We start from the raw sequence: 17,292 nt of genomic DNA on the forward strand, positions 1-17,292 counted from the left end.
TTGAAAACAAAAAAAAATTTATTAAAAAAAATCCTCTGTTGGCTCCTTGAATTATCTTAATCAATTTTGGCTCTCAAAAAATATATATTGATATATTGTCCCCAAACAACAAATAAAATAAAAATTCAATTTTTAATATTGAATAATTAAATTAATATATTTATTTAATATAGGTTTGTTGGTCACAAATAATAATATAATAAATAATAATTTAGCATTTCCATCAAAAAAACATAAATAACCAAATCTTCAAGTCGATCAAAAGTTCCCCCACCTCCACACTTCGTTTTTATTTTTATTTTTTTTTCCCCTCTTGCACAGCGATTCTATGTGTTTCATTCACAGATGACCAAAAAAGATATTATAACAGCAAAGAGATAGATAGATAGATAGATAGAGAGAGAGAGAGAGAGAGAGAGAGAGAGAAAGAGAGAAGAGATGGAAGATGATGACAAAATCAATAAATTGATGGCATCTCCGACAGTCAACGCTCTATTATTAGATAACAGTGGCACAACATCAAATAATAATAATAATAATAATACAAATACACTCACAACTACTACTACTACTACTACTATTGTAGATAATGAATATCTTACAGTGCTACTTAACAATAACAACAACAACAACAATAATAACAATAATGATGAAGATCTAAGTGACACAAGTTCAACAAGTAGTCTTGGAAGTAGTTATTTATCAAATACAAATATAGTTATAAGCACAAATTCATCTTTGCCAACTGTTACTACCACTGCCACCATCGTAGAACAACAAAAATCAAAAACACAACAACAACAAAGAGCATCACCAACATCAATGTTAAATATCAGAGGTGGTGGTGGAGTAAAGGGCAGAGCAAATCATATAGCCCACTCTCGTTCAGCATCATTTGATGTATCATCAACATCATCGTCGTCGTCGTCATCAGTCTCACCACCAATAAGAACAGGAGGAGAACCACTAAAAGAAAGAAGCAAGTTGGAGAAAATGGAGGCTGCTGTCAACGCTGGAAACTTGGTGTTCCTAAGTAATTCACTCAAAGAGAAACCAATCATCCCTCTTACTCAAGAGTTGGCAAAGAAGAATACATTTCTTCATATTGCTTGTAAATCACTCAAGATAAAAACGGTAATGTTTATCTTGGATAAGGCTCCATCCCTCATCAACGCTCAAAACAACAAGGGAAGGACACCCTTACATGTTTCTTGTAACAAAGGTTTCTTACATGCTGCCAATACCCTAATCAATTTGGGTGCAAATACTACACTCACTGATTATAAAAAATGGACCGCACTTCATCACCTTGCGTCACATGATCTTATTAAAAGACAAAAAGAAAAACTGGCTTTACAACAACAACAACAACAACAACAACAACAACAACAACAACAACAACAACAACAACAACAACAAGCCAATAATAACCCAATAGTTACTGCTTCTGCTTCTACTACTACTACTACTACAGTTAATTTACCTATAGTTCCACCAGTTGTCAATGATATTACAATAGGATTTACCAATGAATTGATATTGGAAATTTCAACCAAACTTTTAATTGGAAAAGGAAATTTAATAGGTTTAAAGGTAATTAATTAATAGAAAAAAAAAAATCATTCCATAATTATTATTACTATGCTGACAATTGTTTTTTTTTTATCTTTTGACCAGACAATAGTAGGAAGAACAGCATTACATTTAGCCATTTTATCACATAACCATCAACTATGTAAATTATTACTAAGTCATTCGACACCCGAGATTCTTGTTACCAAGGACGATAGAGGAAATACACCATTACATCTTTCATGTTATATCAATCGTAATAAGATGTCATATGATATTGCACATACAATCCTTTCAATCTTGGCAGAGAATCTAAAGGGTGAGACGCTTCAAGCATTTATTGACGACGCAAACAATCTCATGGCATCTTCATTGCAGATTGCAATGAAGGTTGAGAACACACAGCTAACAAGACTTGTGATACAATTTAGATCTCTGTCAGAGGCTAAAATTCTTGAAGAATACTTTATAAGTCTAAATAGTGTCAATCCAAACGACACTACCCGTCTTCCCTTGGAACAGTTACAATACAACAACGCAATGTTTAGAAATTCATCTTTTGGTGTGCTATTTAGGAAAATGGTCACAATTCTAAAGGAACACTATACCATCAACATGACGCACCAAAATCCTCATCTCCTTTTGCGTCGAGCAAAAGACACAATATCTAAATTTTTTACATGGTTGGATCGAAACATTCATAATTATGACTATAATAGATCATATAAAGAAATGATATTTTCTCAGTCTTATGATACCATTATTCATCTCTACCATGAAACTGTAAGAATGTGTGATATTATAAAATATTTTGGAATTTTTATTAATATTGTTGTTTTATATTTTATATTTTAGAACAAATCAAAGGATATATTTTTTAGACAAAGAATATCAATGTTTAAAGATATAACGCACGGAGAACTTGATATCACAGAAGAAAGTTGGAAATTAAATGTGAGTACAAAAAAACAATTTAGTATCATTGTAATTATAATTATTCTTTACTAATTGGTTTTGTTATTATTTTGTTTTGTTTAGACTGAACAATTTCCCAAAGCATTATCATTATTTAAAACTTTATCAGACAAGAGGACACCAGCCGAAAAAATAGATACATTAAATGAAGCTACCAGTCAAATACGTAGAATGGATGCCAATGACCTTACTCCAATGTTTATGTTTTTGATTATCCAAGCTTCCAATGGTTATTTACAATCGGAATTTCAATATATGGATGATTTCAAAGATACACCAGAGCAAGAACAATATTTGTTGTTGCTTAGCGGATCACTCGACTATTTGGAAACGCTCAATGTTACACTTCGAAATAATCTCAACCAAGTAATGTCACTCTCTGGTATTGTTGACAGAACTATCGACAATGCTCTCTCATTGTGCGACGAGTTTCAAACAAAATCGTCACCAATTCCAACCTCTACCAACTCATCAATCCTTCATAGTCCGTCATCGATTCTTCAAAGCTTCAACGAACAGTTCCAACTTGATGATATGGAAGATGGGTTCAATATTCAAGATGAACTGGTCCTTTTGTTAATGATGTTGAGCAAGTTGGCCAACCGATTAAATGATGACCCAATCTATCTTCCAATGACTTGGTCAGATAAAATCATAAAGGCATATCACTTTAATGCAATCATAGAGCGTTTGGGATTGAAATTGGATTTATCGTTGGAATCTTTATTAACGAATAAAGATGAAATAGCAACAACAACAACAGAATCATCAGAGCCTACCCAACAATCCTTAAATCAAAAAAAAGGAGAGATTTGTATTATAGTCCAACACCCATACCCGCAAATGGTATACCAAGTAGTTGAAGAACAATTGCGAATAAAAGTTCTTCAAAAATAAATAAATATTATTAAAAGTAAAGGGATAGTATCTCTTGATTAAGCGCCACAAACCTTTTCAGTGAACCGAAAAAAATATCACCACCATAAAAAAAAAATCCAGATATGTTTAAGCTGTTCACTTTAAAACATCATCATCAATCTTAACAACATTTAAACTGTTTATACAGATAACAAAGTAATAAAATTATGAAGAGGTATATCTTGGTAATAGTAATTTTATTTAGTCTGGCATTATTGGCTCAAACAAGACCAACACCAGTTCCTGGCACTTTTAATGGACCACAGTATGCTTGGGGTATGTATATTTAAAGAGATTCCAATATCATTTTCATTTCTCTAATTTTTTTGTATAAAGGTATAAATCAAGGATACTATGGCCTAGATGCTGTTAAAATGAATCAATTATGTGGCAAGGTTGGTTTAATGAGTAATCGTCCTTCATATCCTCAAAGCTACTTTAAGAAATGGGGAATAGACATAAATTATGGAAATGGGGCTGTAGCATCAAGTTTAGAGGCAGGAATGACAAATCTTACAGCTTTTCTCACATTTGATCAAAATGAACCAAAGATTGTGCCTTCCTCTATCAATTTGGATATTTGGTTGAATGATAACACTGTCAATCCTCAAAATGAATGGGCTGTTTTTGTTTACAATGTGGTTAATGCTTACAAGAATATAACAAAGATTTATGAAGTTTGTAAGTATCTAGATAGCGTGCAGGTAACTAAAGACATATATATACCAACTTCTTATTATTCTTCTTCTTCTTCTTCTTTACCAATTTAGATAACGAGCCAGACTTTGTAGACAATTGGGAATATGTAAATACTTGGTGGAACAACCCTCCAACAGATGCTCAATTATCAAGATTTGATGGATCAATTTACAATTATATTAGATTGCTCAGAATCACTTGGGAAGTGGCCAAGTTTGTAGATCCATCGTATGTTTAGTTAACTAAAACAGCTCAAAAGTAATGCCATGTAGAAATGTTGTACTAATCTGTTGTTTTTAATATTCAATTGTTAGTTGTTTTGTCACTGTCGGAGGATTGGGATATCCTTCTTTTCTAGACGCAGTGTTTAGGTACACAGACCAACAGTCTGGTGGTTTAACGGGTAATAATTATATTGATGCCATTTCACTTCATTTTTATCCATATCTAGTCACCTCTAAAACAAACTCTGATTCTTATGTTCAATCATATGTTGCTCATATTAATTCGTTCAAGGTAAAAAAAAAAACCTAGAAAGAAAGGGAATAATAATATTAACATTAATATTAATAATTTTATATTAATAATTTTAAAGAATATTACAAACCATTATAATTTCCATAGTGATATGTGGGTAGTATCAGAGACTGGAGTTTCAACCGAATCTTTTGGAGATTACTATGGTTCTGAAAGATTACAAAGAAATTATTTTATGAAATTGCCAACCTATTCTATCATTTATGGTATAAGCCAAGTATGCAAAAATAATTTATATAAACTATTGTTGTACCAATATTGAATGACTAACAACCCATCATTACATTATAAATACAGAATCATATATTTGTATTGGGTGGCAGTGATTTTGGGTTATACAGTGATATTAATTCAGACACTGATCCATCAACTGCTAATCCAAAAGATTCTGCCAAATCCATCCAAACTTGGAAACAGCAAATGTCAAATAGAATGTATGTTGTTGGAATAATAATTATTTTGATTAATAAATTATTATTATTATTATTATCACAAACTAATATTTACTCTTTATATAATTATTTTAGACTAGATAGTGTCCAATCTAATCAACTCCAATCCCAATTAACATTGGGAACAGTAGGGCATGCATATTCAACAATTGGTAATTCCAGTGACATTGTTTATGTAATGTGGGCAAATTCTTCATCGTACCAATACGATCAAGATACACCAGAGATCAGTGTCACTCTTCCTGCATTGGGAGATTGGATGTTTTATGATTATAGTAACACCTACTTTAAGGTTGCTCGATTCAATAGTGACAACAAAACGGTTACCTTTACTTTGGACGGTGATGTTGTTATTGCCTTTGATACCAAACAAATTAATATTGATGCTCCAACTGTATCGAGCACTGTTGGCACATTGTCATTGATAATTTCACCCTTTATCATTTCTATTCTAACATTATTCCACCTCTTTTGATAATCTTAGAGTTTTATATATATGTATGTATATATGTATGTATATATGTATATGTATATACATATATCCCATTTGTACAACAAAAGAACTATTATGAAAAAAAATGTGATGAAACGATCATTGTTTCGAAGAATCCCTCATCAATAAACTTTGCAAAACGACGAGTTTTTTATTTGTTATTATTATTTTCATATTTAAAAATAGTAGTCGTAGTAGTAGTTAGTAGTAGTAGTAATAGTAGTTGTTAGTATAATTAATATAATTACTGGTTCACTGCTGCTGCTACTACTGTTGCTGTCGTTGCTCATGATTCGAATACGACCAAGCAATGGAATGTAACAAAGATGAAGCTACTAGAGCTTATAAGATGTCAAGGAGTTACTTTGCAGAGAACAATCTTCCAAAGGCTCTTTCACTTGCCAACAAGTCTCGAAAACTCTATCCTTTGGATAACATTGTCGATTATATACAAAGTTTAGAGAAATTAATTGAACAATCACAGCATTCCTCCTCTACAACAAATAACAATAATAATAATAGCCAACATAATCAAAATAACAACAACAACAACAACAACAATAATAATAATAATAATAATAACAACAACAACAACAACAATAGTGATCACAAAGAATCGACGGCTGCAACGACAAAGCAAAATAACTCTGGTGAAGATTCTCTACTAGTAACACGTTTATATACAAAAGAACATGTAGATATTATACAAAAGGTTTTGTTGGAATCATCACATTATGGTAAACTTGGACTGAGCAACACCTGCACAGAAATTGAAATCAAACAACAATATAGAAAGATTGCAAAGATACTTCACCCCGATAAGAATAAGGCACCTGAAGCAAACAGAGCTTTTCAAGGTATGTATATGATGGAAATATAATCAATGATCATTTCTCATCATCATCATCATCATCATCATTCAAATCAATATCAATCTAAAACCTTACTTTTAAAAAGAAATACAAACTAGTTTTGCCCTGCTATCTGATCCTACCAAGAGAAAAAATTATGATATCGATCAATTGAAAGCTAGCTATTCTCAAAAGAAAACGACTTTGTATCCTCCTAATAATAATAATAATAATAATAACAATCAAAATAATAGTCAAAATAATAATAATCAAAATAGACAACAGCCAACACCACAAAGATATAAAATATCTGTATGTTTTAAAGATATTATCCTCTTATAATAATCATGTATTAATACCAAAATTTTCAATTTACAACAGATTAGATGTCCCACTTGTGTGGCCATTATTTATTTCTCAAAGATGGAGGATCATCACAAATTTCAGGAGGGATTATTTTCTCTGGTGTGCTATGGTTGTAAACAATCTATGGCAAGTATTACATGTCCTCATTGTAACTCGAGATATGTTTTAGGATCACAATATGCACAGTATCATGGAATGAGTGTAAAGTGTAGCAATAATATGTGTAGTCAAAATTTGGTCATGAAATATCCATCCACATCGATTAGTCCTCTACCAAACAACGAATATGTCGTTCCTTCCTCATCCAATCTGAAACAGCAAGAAGAAAACAAAAGACAAGAGGAAATGATCAAAAGACAACGACAACAACAACAACAACAACAACAACAACAAGAGGAACTTCAAAGACACCAATTGGAAGAACAAAGAAAAAAACAAAAACAACAAGAAGAGGAAGAAAAACAAAGGTTGGAAGAGTTGAGGAAAAGGATGGAGGAAGAGGAAGAACGGAAAAGGCAATTAGAAATTTTAAAAAGACAACAGCAGCAAAAAGAAGAGGAACAACGACAATTGGAGGAGCAAAGAAAAAGACAACAAGAAAAAGAAAAATTGGAAGAATTAAAAAGACAACAACAGCAGCAAAAAGAAGAAGAGGAAAAACAAAGGCAAGAGGATTTGATAAAGGAACAAGCAAAAATACAATTGGATCATTCAAAGAGGAGGTCTATCATTTCTACTTCTACCAACAACGATGAAGATGACGATGACGGAGATTTTATTCCTGAAACTCCCCCTCCTCCAAATCAATCTAGTCAAGAAGACCTCAACATTCAAGAGAATGAGATGACCGAAAAAATGGACGAGGATGAGAAGGAAACATGGTCACAAGAGGAAACATCACCGACAATGAAATCAACTCAACTAAATAGTAGAGACAAGGTTGGTAGCAACCAAGCTGCAAACAATATCTCTTCTCAAAAACATCATCTGCGTGCAAGTCAACAGACATCTTGTCCACAGGATATAGATCTTGGCGATGATGATTTTGAATTTTCTTGTCAAGAAGAATTAAATAATAATGAAAAAAAGAATAGTAGTGATAATATAAACCGCGACCACCAACAAAAGAAACCAGATGTTACCAACCAGATGGACCAACCAGACGTAGAAGAGCTCAACGAATTGGAAATCCCTGGCGAACATGAAATATTCCCTCCATTACCAATTTTTTCAAACACTCATCCACCACAGCCAAAACCAAAACCTGCTCCATCCAAACAACAAACTATAGATACACTTATTTTCAAAAAAGCCACAACAAAAGATAAACCAAAACCATTTTGTCCTCCCCCCACAGTTTCACTTTCCATCAAGAATCAAAAGATCCCAAAAAAGACATCAACACCAATCAATAATTATACATCCAATGATGATAATGATGATGATGATGGTATTTGGTCCCAATCTCCTTTGGATACAAAAACCAACAATTCAGATCCATCACCAACAACAAATACAACTTGTGTTCAAGGTGACCAGGATCCCGATCAAATCGATTCAACCGAACATATCTATTGTGATTATACAGATTACTCAGATGCCCACTCCAATTATCAAGATCTTTATTTGCAGCACATGTACAAGCATTTGTTAAATCAAGACAATGAAAATCCTTCTTCAATTGGAGGTTCACAAATTTTCTTTCCTTCCCAAAATGAAAATGAAAATGAAAAGGAAAAGGAAAATGAAAAAGAAAAAGAGAATCAAACAGATAATGAACAAACAAAGTCCAAGAAAAGCGATAAAAAAAAAAGAAAAGGAAAAAGGAAACCCTTGGCGATGATGAAGCGACAGAACAAGACCTTTTGGATAAAAATCAAGGAAATGACATTACAATCGACAAGACAAAAAAGAAAGTGGAAGCTATTCCAAATACTAGTAAAACCAAGAAAAATTCACATACAACAACAACAACATTATCATCATCTTCATCATCGTCATCATCATCATCATTGTCAACAACTACAACTTTGACAACAAAAATAGACCAATCTTTGTCCATTAAATCTTTTGGTTCTAAAAAGAAAACGATCACGATGAGCAAAGTTCCCACTGTGACTGGACAATCAAAGATACAGGATTTTTTTTCGATTGGAAAAAAATAATATTTCGCTCGACCCATCCAAATATATTGGGATTGTAAATAAATATAATAATATATTAACAATATATATATATATATAATAAACGGCAGTCTGGAGGATGTTGTGGAAAAAAGGAGAGTTTTTTTTTTTTAATTATTTTTTTTTATGAAATTTCAAAAGGCTGTTGTGTTGCAAAGATTTTCAAGTGTTTCATTGTGTAGATTAGACATTACTCTACAACTTTAGAAGCAGCAACAGCAACAACAACATCATCAACCCGAAATAATCAATCAGAATCTGTTTGTTTAGAAGCAACAATAGTCGATAGTTTATTATTATTGTCTTGTCTGACATAACCACTTTAACAACAAAAAGACCTGTTGAGACGGCTACTATAAAATAAAACAGTAATAATAATAATAACAGTAAAGAGATATCATTTGTGGTGGAGGAGGTGGTGGGTCGACATTGAAGTCACGTAACAGTGGGTGGTCTACAAAGATATGGGTGGCTCATTTACAAAGACTGGGGGTTTGTTACCAGAGCTATCCTCGACATCATTGATCAAGATATCTATAATTGGTTTGGAGAATTCGGGAAAGGTACGTTATTATTACAAGCGACAGTAAACAACACTAACAATTGGTCAAATAACAACAACAACAACAACAAACAATCAATTGATTTATTAATTTGAACAAATCATTACACTATAGTCATCATTGCTATCAAAGTTTATTGACAATACTCACAGAAAAGCTGTTCAATCGGTACTGGTATCTCAAGGAGTGTATGCAGATATGGTCAATTATAAAGGATGGGACATTTTTGTTGGCAATCTACTCTATCCAAACTATATTAGAAAAGCATTCAAACCTTATTTACTTTTATCCGATATCATTATATTCATTGTCGACTCTTCTGATTATCAACAAATATCATCTGCCAAGGAACAAATAGATATTTTACTTGGTGAGAATTGTATCAATAGCACTGTATTCCTTGTATTGGCAAACAAACAAGATATTAAAAGAATAACAACTCCTCAATTGGAGAATTATTTAGAACTATCAAGGCTTGTATGTCGCTAACTACCAATAATCGTAGTAATAGATAGATAGATAGAATATATTAAACCAAATTAACATCATTTTGTTTTTTTAGAATTGTCCTTATAATATTATGCCTGTTTCAGTTTTGAAAGAAACAAATCTCGATGAAACTATAAAATGGATACTAAAACAATTGGATGGTCATATACAACTAAGAAATAATAATAATAATAATAATACTAACAGTAATAATAATCAAAATAATAATAATAATACCAGCTAATATTAAATTTTTACGCTCGAAATATATTTCTTATTTATTAAAAAAAGATAATGGTTATTATTATTTTGTGGGATCTTTATCAATATTAGCAATAGTAGCAGTAGTAGATTGAGGAGATGGAATAGAGAACCCTTCCCTTTGGACATTCAAATTCATCCTTTCTTCCAATGTTTTCATTGCCAATGCTCTTCTTCGATCATTATCAGCTGCTGTACTAGAATTTTGTTGCTGTTGTTGTTGCTGCTGCTGTTGCTGTTGTGGCAATGAATAGTATGTTGTTGATGAATTGTTTCCGGAACCCTCACTAGAGGTATAATGGGTTGGGAGATCATCACCCTCCATTCCCCTTCCAGCCATGTTGTTGCATATTTGAAGTTTGCATAGTATTTTGTATATAGTGTTTGAAATAGTTTTTATAAATGGCCTTTTATATATTCAGGGAGAGAGAATTAATCTTTGATTATTATTATTACTTATTACTTTAAAGTACATACTGTAATGGTTCAGGAAAGAAAGTGGCAAAAGAAAATGATTCATTTCTATCACCCCTAACATTTTCCCTTCCTTTTCGTTGGTAGAATCTTAGATAAATCCAAGATACAATGGTTCCAAATATGACAAAATGAGAAGATCTTGAATAGAGACCAATAACCATAAAAACCAATGTAATCAAAACATAGATTGATGGCAAATGCTAAATACATTATTTAAACAATGATTAATAAATCTAGATTGTGTGTTGTTGCCGTTGGTTAAATCCAAGTATAACTATACCTTTGCACGAATATTAACACCAAAAAAGATAGGAATTATTTGCTCTGGGAATAATTGTTTAAGAACAACAGTAAATCCAGCAATAACTCCACTAAATCCACAACTATTGGCTTCATATCTATAGTAAATTGGGGATCAATATTGAGTTAGCTTTTCGGTTATTTAAAATTAAAGTTTCTACAATCATATTTTTCCTCCCAAGGTACTTACAAAACACTAGATTGACCAGTAATAGAGTAATAAAAGATAAAATATAAAAATACACATAGTCCAGAGAATATATTTACAATCGATATGAATTTCATAAACTCTGTACTTCCCCAAATAGGTTCAAATTGTTTACCAAATATCATTAATAATATAATATTCAAAATACCCTAAAGTGTAACAACAATTTTTAGTGATTTGAAAATGTGTAGTACACTCTCTCTCTCTCTCTCTCTCTCTCTCTCTCTCTCTCTCTCTCTCTAAAAACATACACCAATGATTGAATAGTCATAGAATCCAGCAGTAAATAGAGTCCAAAGCTTAAATTCTGGTGGTCCAACTCTATTGGTGGTCAATATCAAACATATGGTTAGTAACAATAGTAACGATTAATAGATATATATATATCTTGCTTAATTTTTACCTAGCAGCATTTAATGCAAAGAATGGTGAAGTATATTGATAAAAGAATACACCCAAAAATAAGAATACACCTAATATAGCTCCTATAGTTTTAGATAATCTTGGTACATCTTTAATCCATCCTCCATCCTGTAGGTGTAGAGGAGGGGTAGTATTGCAATGAATAATAATAATAATGACTACATTAATATTATAAACAATGATGATATAGTACTTTTGTATGAATTGATTACTTACAATAGAAGGATAAGTTCTTGTTGACTGGGATGATTGTTCTGACATGTTGTAACACTTTAAACAATGAATTCTCTATCTATCTATTAATTTCTTCTCTCTCTGAAGTAATAAATTAAAATTAATTTAATTTCGGTGAGTCATTTTGCTTGTTCATTAAAAACAAAAGATCAATAATTATTCTATATACTTTATTATTCTTGTCAAATGTTACATTTAAATAAAAGATTACCTTTGTTGTCTAGATATTCTTCTAGTTTCTTCAAAGGTAGTAACAATAACAACAACGTTAATATCATTAGCAACAACAATCATTTCACTTTCAAACCAACATCATCATCAACATCTATTTCACTGGTCAACGCAATCAGTAGTAACAATATTGGATTATCATCAAATCAACATCTTTGTTATTTTTCTAGCAACAATAACAATAACAACAATAATAACAATAACAATAACAATAACAATAATAATAATAATAACAAAAAGAATGATAAGAAAATTGATGAAATAACATCATTAGATAATGAATCTGTAGAAGCATTAATTAAATTTGACAAGACAACAAAAAAAAGTAAGAGACTATTAAATGTAGTTAGTTATATTCATTGCAATGATTTTATAACTTTGCAAACTAATCAATTTTCTATTGTTATTATCTTATAGATCCATTATTTCCAGCAAATAGTGAAGTATTAATTTATCCAACTGTTGGAGTATATTTTACTGGAACTGTTGGTAGCATTTCATTATCAAACAAATTCATAGATAGATTGGTACCAAACACAAGTGGACACTTATTCATTGGTTTATTCTTGATAAAAGATGAATTCAAATCTCTCATCACTCCAGTGAGTGGGCCATTGACACAAGGCAACAGAAAATACGTTCACAATGTTGGTGTACTCGCTCAAATATCGATCACTTCTCAAATGGGTGCTCAATTTATCGTACGTCAAAGAATAGAAATTGATCAACAAGACCTGAAATCGGGAGCACCATTCTTTTTCAAGATTAAGGAATTTGGTGATCAAGAACCACTCCTCCTCTCAAATCATCAACTGTCACCATCTCATTTGCCACAAAAATTGGGTTCCCCATCATCGTCGTCATCGGCATCCATTTTCGATCAAATCACCTCTGATATTAAAGAAGAGGAGGAAGAAGAAGCTAATTCTACTGAAAAAGAGGCAAAGGAGACAGACGAAGATTCAGAGAAAAGAGTAGAAAAAGAAAAAAAAGTCTCTGAATTGATTAAACAAATCTCAAAGCAAGCTCAAAACTATACTAAAGACTATCCTGGTGTATTTACTAGCAATGGAATGGAGTATCCATCACTACAGGCATTGGAAAGTCAACCAGAACTCTTCCTCTCTTCAATAATCAACATGTTTGTCCTCAACTACCCAGATAAATGCCAAAGGATACTTGAAACACTCGGTATCGTTGACCGTTTGCAGTTGGTATTCGATCTTTTAATCGATGAGGAGGCTTTATTGTCCGAGCAAAGTAAAATCTATCAGAAATTTGAAGATGAAATGGTAAAGAATGAAGGAAAGCTTTTCCTCAACGAACAACTAAAATTAATTAAAAACAATTGGGCGTTGAATATGATGAAAAGGAACAGACTGTACAAAAATATTGGAAAAAGTTGGCTCTTTTAAAAATACCAGATGGTCCAAAAAAGATTATTGAAGATGAAATTGTATGTTTAAACATAAAATATAAAATATATAATATATATCTTCTAACAATCCTTTTTTTTTTTTTTAGAATAAATTATCAACAATTGATCCTTCATCATTAGAATATAACTCTTCACGAAATTACTTGGATTGGTTAACAAATTTACCATGGTTGACCTATACACCAGAGTTTTTTGATCTCCAATATTCAAAACAAGTACTCGATCAAGATCACTATGGTTTAACAGATATCAAACAAAGAATATTGGAATTTATTTCAATTGGTCATATTAAAGGATCGGTACAAGGAAAGATTATTTGTTTTGTTGGTCCACCAGGAACAGGTAAAACATCGATTGCCAAATCAATTGCCAATTGTTTAAAGAGAGAATTTTACAGATTCTCTGTTGGTGGTCTCTTTGATGAGGGAGAAATTAAAGGACACCGAAGAACCTACATAGGATCAATGCCAGGTAAATTGATTCAATGTATGAAGTTGGTCAAAAGTTCAAACCCTGTCATCCTTATCGATGAAATTGACAAGATTGGCAAGAGAAACTTGGGTGATCCATCATCGGCATTGTTGGAGGTATTGGATCCAGAACAAAACGTTTCATTTATCGACAACTATCTAGATGTACCATACGATCTATCTAGGGTTTTGTTTATCTGCACTGCCAACAGTGATCAAACAATCCCAGGTCCATTGTTTGATCGTATGGAAGTAATCTATCTTTCTGGTTATGTAGAAGAGGAACAAATTCAAATTGTCACCAATTTTATCATCCCAAAGACACTTGTAGAGTGTGGTATCAAACAGGAACAACTCAAGATCGATGCAGACGTTGTCAAGATGCTTGTCAAGTTTTATAGCAGAGAAGTTGGAATTCGTGAGCTCGAGCGATTGATTGAGCGTATTATGAGAAAGGCTGCACTCAAAATCGTCAATGGAGCTGAATCAATTCACGTCACAAATGACAACATCGAAGAGTATCTAGGTATTCCAACTTACTCATCGGATCGATACTATGATGTCACACCAGTAGGTGTAGTTAATGGTTTGGCTTGGTCTGCACGTGGTGGTTCAACTCTATACATTGAAACTATTGTAGAGAAATCAAAACAACAAGAAACTATTCAAGATGATGTGGAAGAGGCAACTATTATCGATAATAATAATAATAATAATAGTGGCGATAAACCAACTGTTGTACAACCATCCTCTCCGTCATCGCAACCATCTGGATTCGTACCAAGACTACGTACAACAGGTAAATTGGGAGATGTAATGACAGAGAGTACAAACATTGCCTACACTTTTGCCAAAAACTTTTTAGCCCAAATAGATCCGACCAATCAATTCTTTGAAAATCATTCTTTACATATGCATGCACCTCAAGGTGGTATTCCCAAGGATGGTCCATCAGCAGGTGTAACCATGGTAACATCACTCATATCTCTTGCATTGAATGAACCCGTACTCAATAATCTTGGAATGACAGGTGAGATTACAATCACAGGAAAGGTACTCACCATTGGTGGTGTCAAAGAGAAAACAATCGCTGCAAAGAGATCTGGTCTCACATCTATCGTTGTACCTTCAAATAACAAAATAGATTATGCAGAACTACCGGCTTATATTAAACAAGATATCAATGTTTTCTTTGCCTCTGATTATAGCGACGTTTTTGCAATCGCTTTCCCAAACAAGTTACATTTTTTAAATAAATAAAAAAACTCAAACTGCCTTCCTCGAGTCCATAAATCTTCAACAATCAATCTCATCTAATTTCAAAACGGGAGAAATTTCGATGAAAATAATTATAAAAAGGAATAGGACAAAACAAAACTATAGTGTGTGTTCATTTTTTCATTAATTTATAAACAAAAAAATTAACAAAAGAGATAAACAAAGAGAGAGAGAGATAATACTACAAGATAATATTTAACATCATGTCAGACAAGGATGAAAAAGTTATTACATTTTTAGAGTTGACAAACTCTTCAGACCCAGAGGAAGCATTGTTGTTGTTAGAGGTAACTAGATGTCCTTGTTGTTGTTATTGTTGTTATTGTTATTGTTGCATAAAGAGTCCTATCATCATATTCACATTCCCTTTTCTTTTTTATGATCATAATAGCAAAATGATTGGAACCTAGAGAATAGTGTAAACAATTACTTTTTGATTCATGAAGATGATAACAAGCAAGCAGCATCTTCTTCATCTCCATCGAAATCATCACCCATCAACAGTGGTGAGGGAGGAAACGTTTACTATGATGACCAAGATAATGTCAGAGCACCAATGACAGCATATACAGATACAATGATAGATTCCAACGATGTGTATGACCAATTTACAGGAAGAGCTATCCCTGCCAATAGAAGAAGACCACAACACCAACAAAGAAACAATCCTTTTGAAACCTTTAGAAACTTTCAAGCAGAGGTCAAAGTCCCATCTCCAACTGCCCCAACTCGCAAACAAACACAGTTGGCTGAATTGTTCAAGCCTCCTCTTGACATTCTGAGCTTTGGTTCTTTTGACACTGTCAAAAAGATGGCCGAGCAGAAAAAGGCGTTCCTATTGGTCAACATTCAAGACGTAACAGAATTTGACTGCCAAAAGTTAAACAGAGATACTTGGTCGCACACTGGTCTCAAATCTTACATTTCAAATCACTTTGTATTCTGGCAAGTCAGTAAAGACAGTAATGAAGGTGCCTACTTTGTAAAGATTTATCCTGTACAACAATACCCATACATTGGAATCATAGACCCAAGAACCGGAAGAAATATGATAAATACGCAAGGCAAATTTATCGACTCTGATCAAGCATACAGTTTTCTACAAAAGTTTGTCACCTCCAAGGAACAACCTTTAGATGAAACTGACTCAAAGGACGTAAAGAGACAAAAGAGACATACCACCGAAGAAGAAGAACTAGAAAAAGCTATTCAATTGTCTTTACAAGGCGCAACAAATCAAAACAAACAAGATGATCAAGATGAACAGGACGAACAAGATCAACAGGACGAACAAGATGAACAAGAAGAGCAAGAAGAGCAAGATGAACAGGAAGAACTACAAGAAGATGAGGATTTGTCAATGTATGAAAAAGAAATAGTAGTTCCACCACCTAATGCGACACCCATTGTCGATGAAACAATTGGAAAGGTTGGTGACTGTGTTATTCAGGTATGTAAAAAGAAAAGAAATGGAATGAATAGAATGAATGAATTTGAAAACTAATGTTTCTCGTCATTAATATTATAGGTGAGACTACCAAGTGGTGAAGTATTAAAAGGTAATTTCCAATCCACTGATACTGTCCAAAAGATTTATTACTTTGTCACTGTCAAGAGTGGAATCAAGAACTTTGTTCTAATGACACCATTCCCAAGGGTTGAACTAACAGGAGAATTAATTTCTAAAACTTTACAACAAAATGATCTTGTTCCTCGTGCAATTTTAACAGTAAAAGATACTCCATAACGCTAAAATAAAACATACAAAAAAGTTATACTACTACCACTAAACTGCTCAACAAGTGAACAAAATCGATTATTGTGTTTCCTCTAATAATTTCTTAACAAAAGAAATGCTATAGGGCAAAACATGG

The 17,292-nt window shown here is 32.5% G+C and overlaps 7 protein-coding genes across 7 annotated transcripts; 5 read left to right on the forward strand and 2 right to left on the reverse strand.

Annotated features, from left to right (window-relative positions):
- Positions 1-438: 438 nt before the first annotated feature.
- On the forward strand, positions 439-5,628 carry DFA_02730 (uncharacterized protein; the record flags this gene model as incomplete). The annotated part of the gene is made up of 11 exons (XM_004362281.1): positions 439-1,593; positions 1,678-2,355; positions 2,428-2,526; positions 2,611-3,361; positions 3,658-3,741; positions 3,802-4,146; positions 4,236-4,392; positions 4,479-4,680; positions 4,760-4,918; positions 4,999-5,135; positions 5,229-5,628. 11 exons carry the CDS (start codon positions 439-441, stop codon positions 5,626-5,628), a joined length of 4,167 nt encoding a protein of 1,388 aa, XP_004362338.1.
- Positions 5,629-5,956: 328 nt separating this feature from the next.
- On the forward strand, positions 5,957-9,363 carry DFA_02731 (uncharacterized protein; the record flags this gene model as incomplete). Its single annotated transcript, XM_004362282.1, has 6 exons — positions 5,957-6,503; positions 6,604-6,809; positions 6,879-8,439; positions 8,524-8,650; positions 8,683-8,977; positions 9,229-9,363. The coding sequence occupies 6 exons, from the start codon at positions 5,957-5,959 to the stop codon at positions 9,361-9,363; spliced, it is 2,871 nt and encodes a 956-aa protein (XP_004362339.1).
- A 147-nt stretch (positions 9,364-9,510) lies between these two features.
- arrL (ADP-ribosylation like factor) lies at positions 9,511-10,342 on the forward strand (the record flags this gene model as incomplete). Its single annotated transcript, XM_004362283.1, has 3 exons — positions 9,511-9,609; positions 9,724-10,086; positions 10,172-10,342. 3 exons carry the CDS (start codon positions 9,511-9,513, stop codon positions 10,340-10,342), a joined length of 633 nt encoding a protein of 210 aa, XP_004362340.1.
- A 60-nt stretch (positions 10,343-10,402) lies between these two features.
- On the reverse strand, positions 10,403-10,699 carry DFA_02733 (uncharacterized protein; the record flags this gene model as incomplete). Its single annotated transcript, XM_004362284.1, has 1 exon — positions 10,403-10,699. One exon carries the CDS (start codon positions 10,697-10,699, stop codon positions 10,403-10,405), a length of 297 nt encoding a protein of 98 aa, XP_004362341.1.
- A 78-nt stretch (positions 10,700-10,777) lies between these two features.
- Positions 10,778-12,028, reverse strand: tmem115 (uncharacterized protein; the record flags this gene model as incomplete). The annotated part of the gene is made up of 7 exons (XM_004362285.1): positions 10,778-10,814; positions 10,837-11,036; positions 11,117-11,234; positions 11,327-11,493; positions 11,596-11,665; positions 11,748-11,875; positions 11,984-12,028. The coding sequence occupies 7 exons, from the start codon at positions 12,026-12,028 to the stop codon at positions 10,778-10,780; spliced, it is 765 nt and encodes a 254-aa protein (XP_004362342.1).
- Positions 12,029-12,187: 159 nt separating this feature from the next.
- DFA_02735 (peptidase S16) lies at positions 12,188-15,400 on the forward strand (the record flags this gene model as incomplete). The annotated part of the gene is made up of 4 exons (XM_004362286.1): positions 12,188-12,557; positions 12,650-13,524; positions 13,635-13,688; positions 13,757-15,400. The coding sequence occupies 4 exons, from the start codon at positions 12,188-12,190 to the stop codon at positions 15,398-15,400; spliced, it is 2,943 nt and encodes a 980-aa protein (XP_004362343.1).
- A 221-nt stretch (positions 15,401-15,621) lies between these two features.
- DFA_02736 (UAS domain-containing protein) lies at positions 15,622-17,165 on the forward strand (the record flags this gene model as incomplete). The annotated part of the gene is made up of 3 exons (XM_004362287.1): positions 15,622-15,705; positions 15,810-16,868; positions 16,947-17,165. 3 exons carry the CDS (start codon positions 15,622-15,624, stop codon positions 17,163-17,165), a joined length of 1,362 nt encoding a protein of 453 aa, XP_004362344.1.
- Between the last annotated feature and the right edge of the window lie 127 nt (positions 17,166-17,292).

The sequence above is a fragment of the Cavenderia fasciculata genome (genome assembly GCF_000203815.1).
Source record: "Cavenderia fasciculata unplaced genomic scaffold Scf_Dfasci-G-b-205a01.r1-3, whole genome shotgun sequence".
Taxonomy (NCBI): Eukaryota; Evosea; class Eumycetozoa; order Acytosteliales; family Cavenderiaceae; genus Cavenderia; species Cavenderia fasciculata.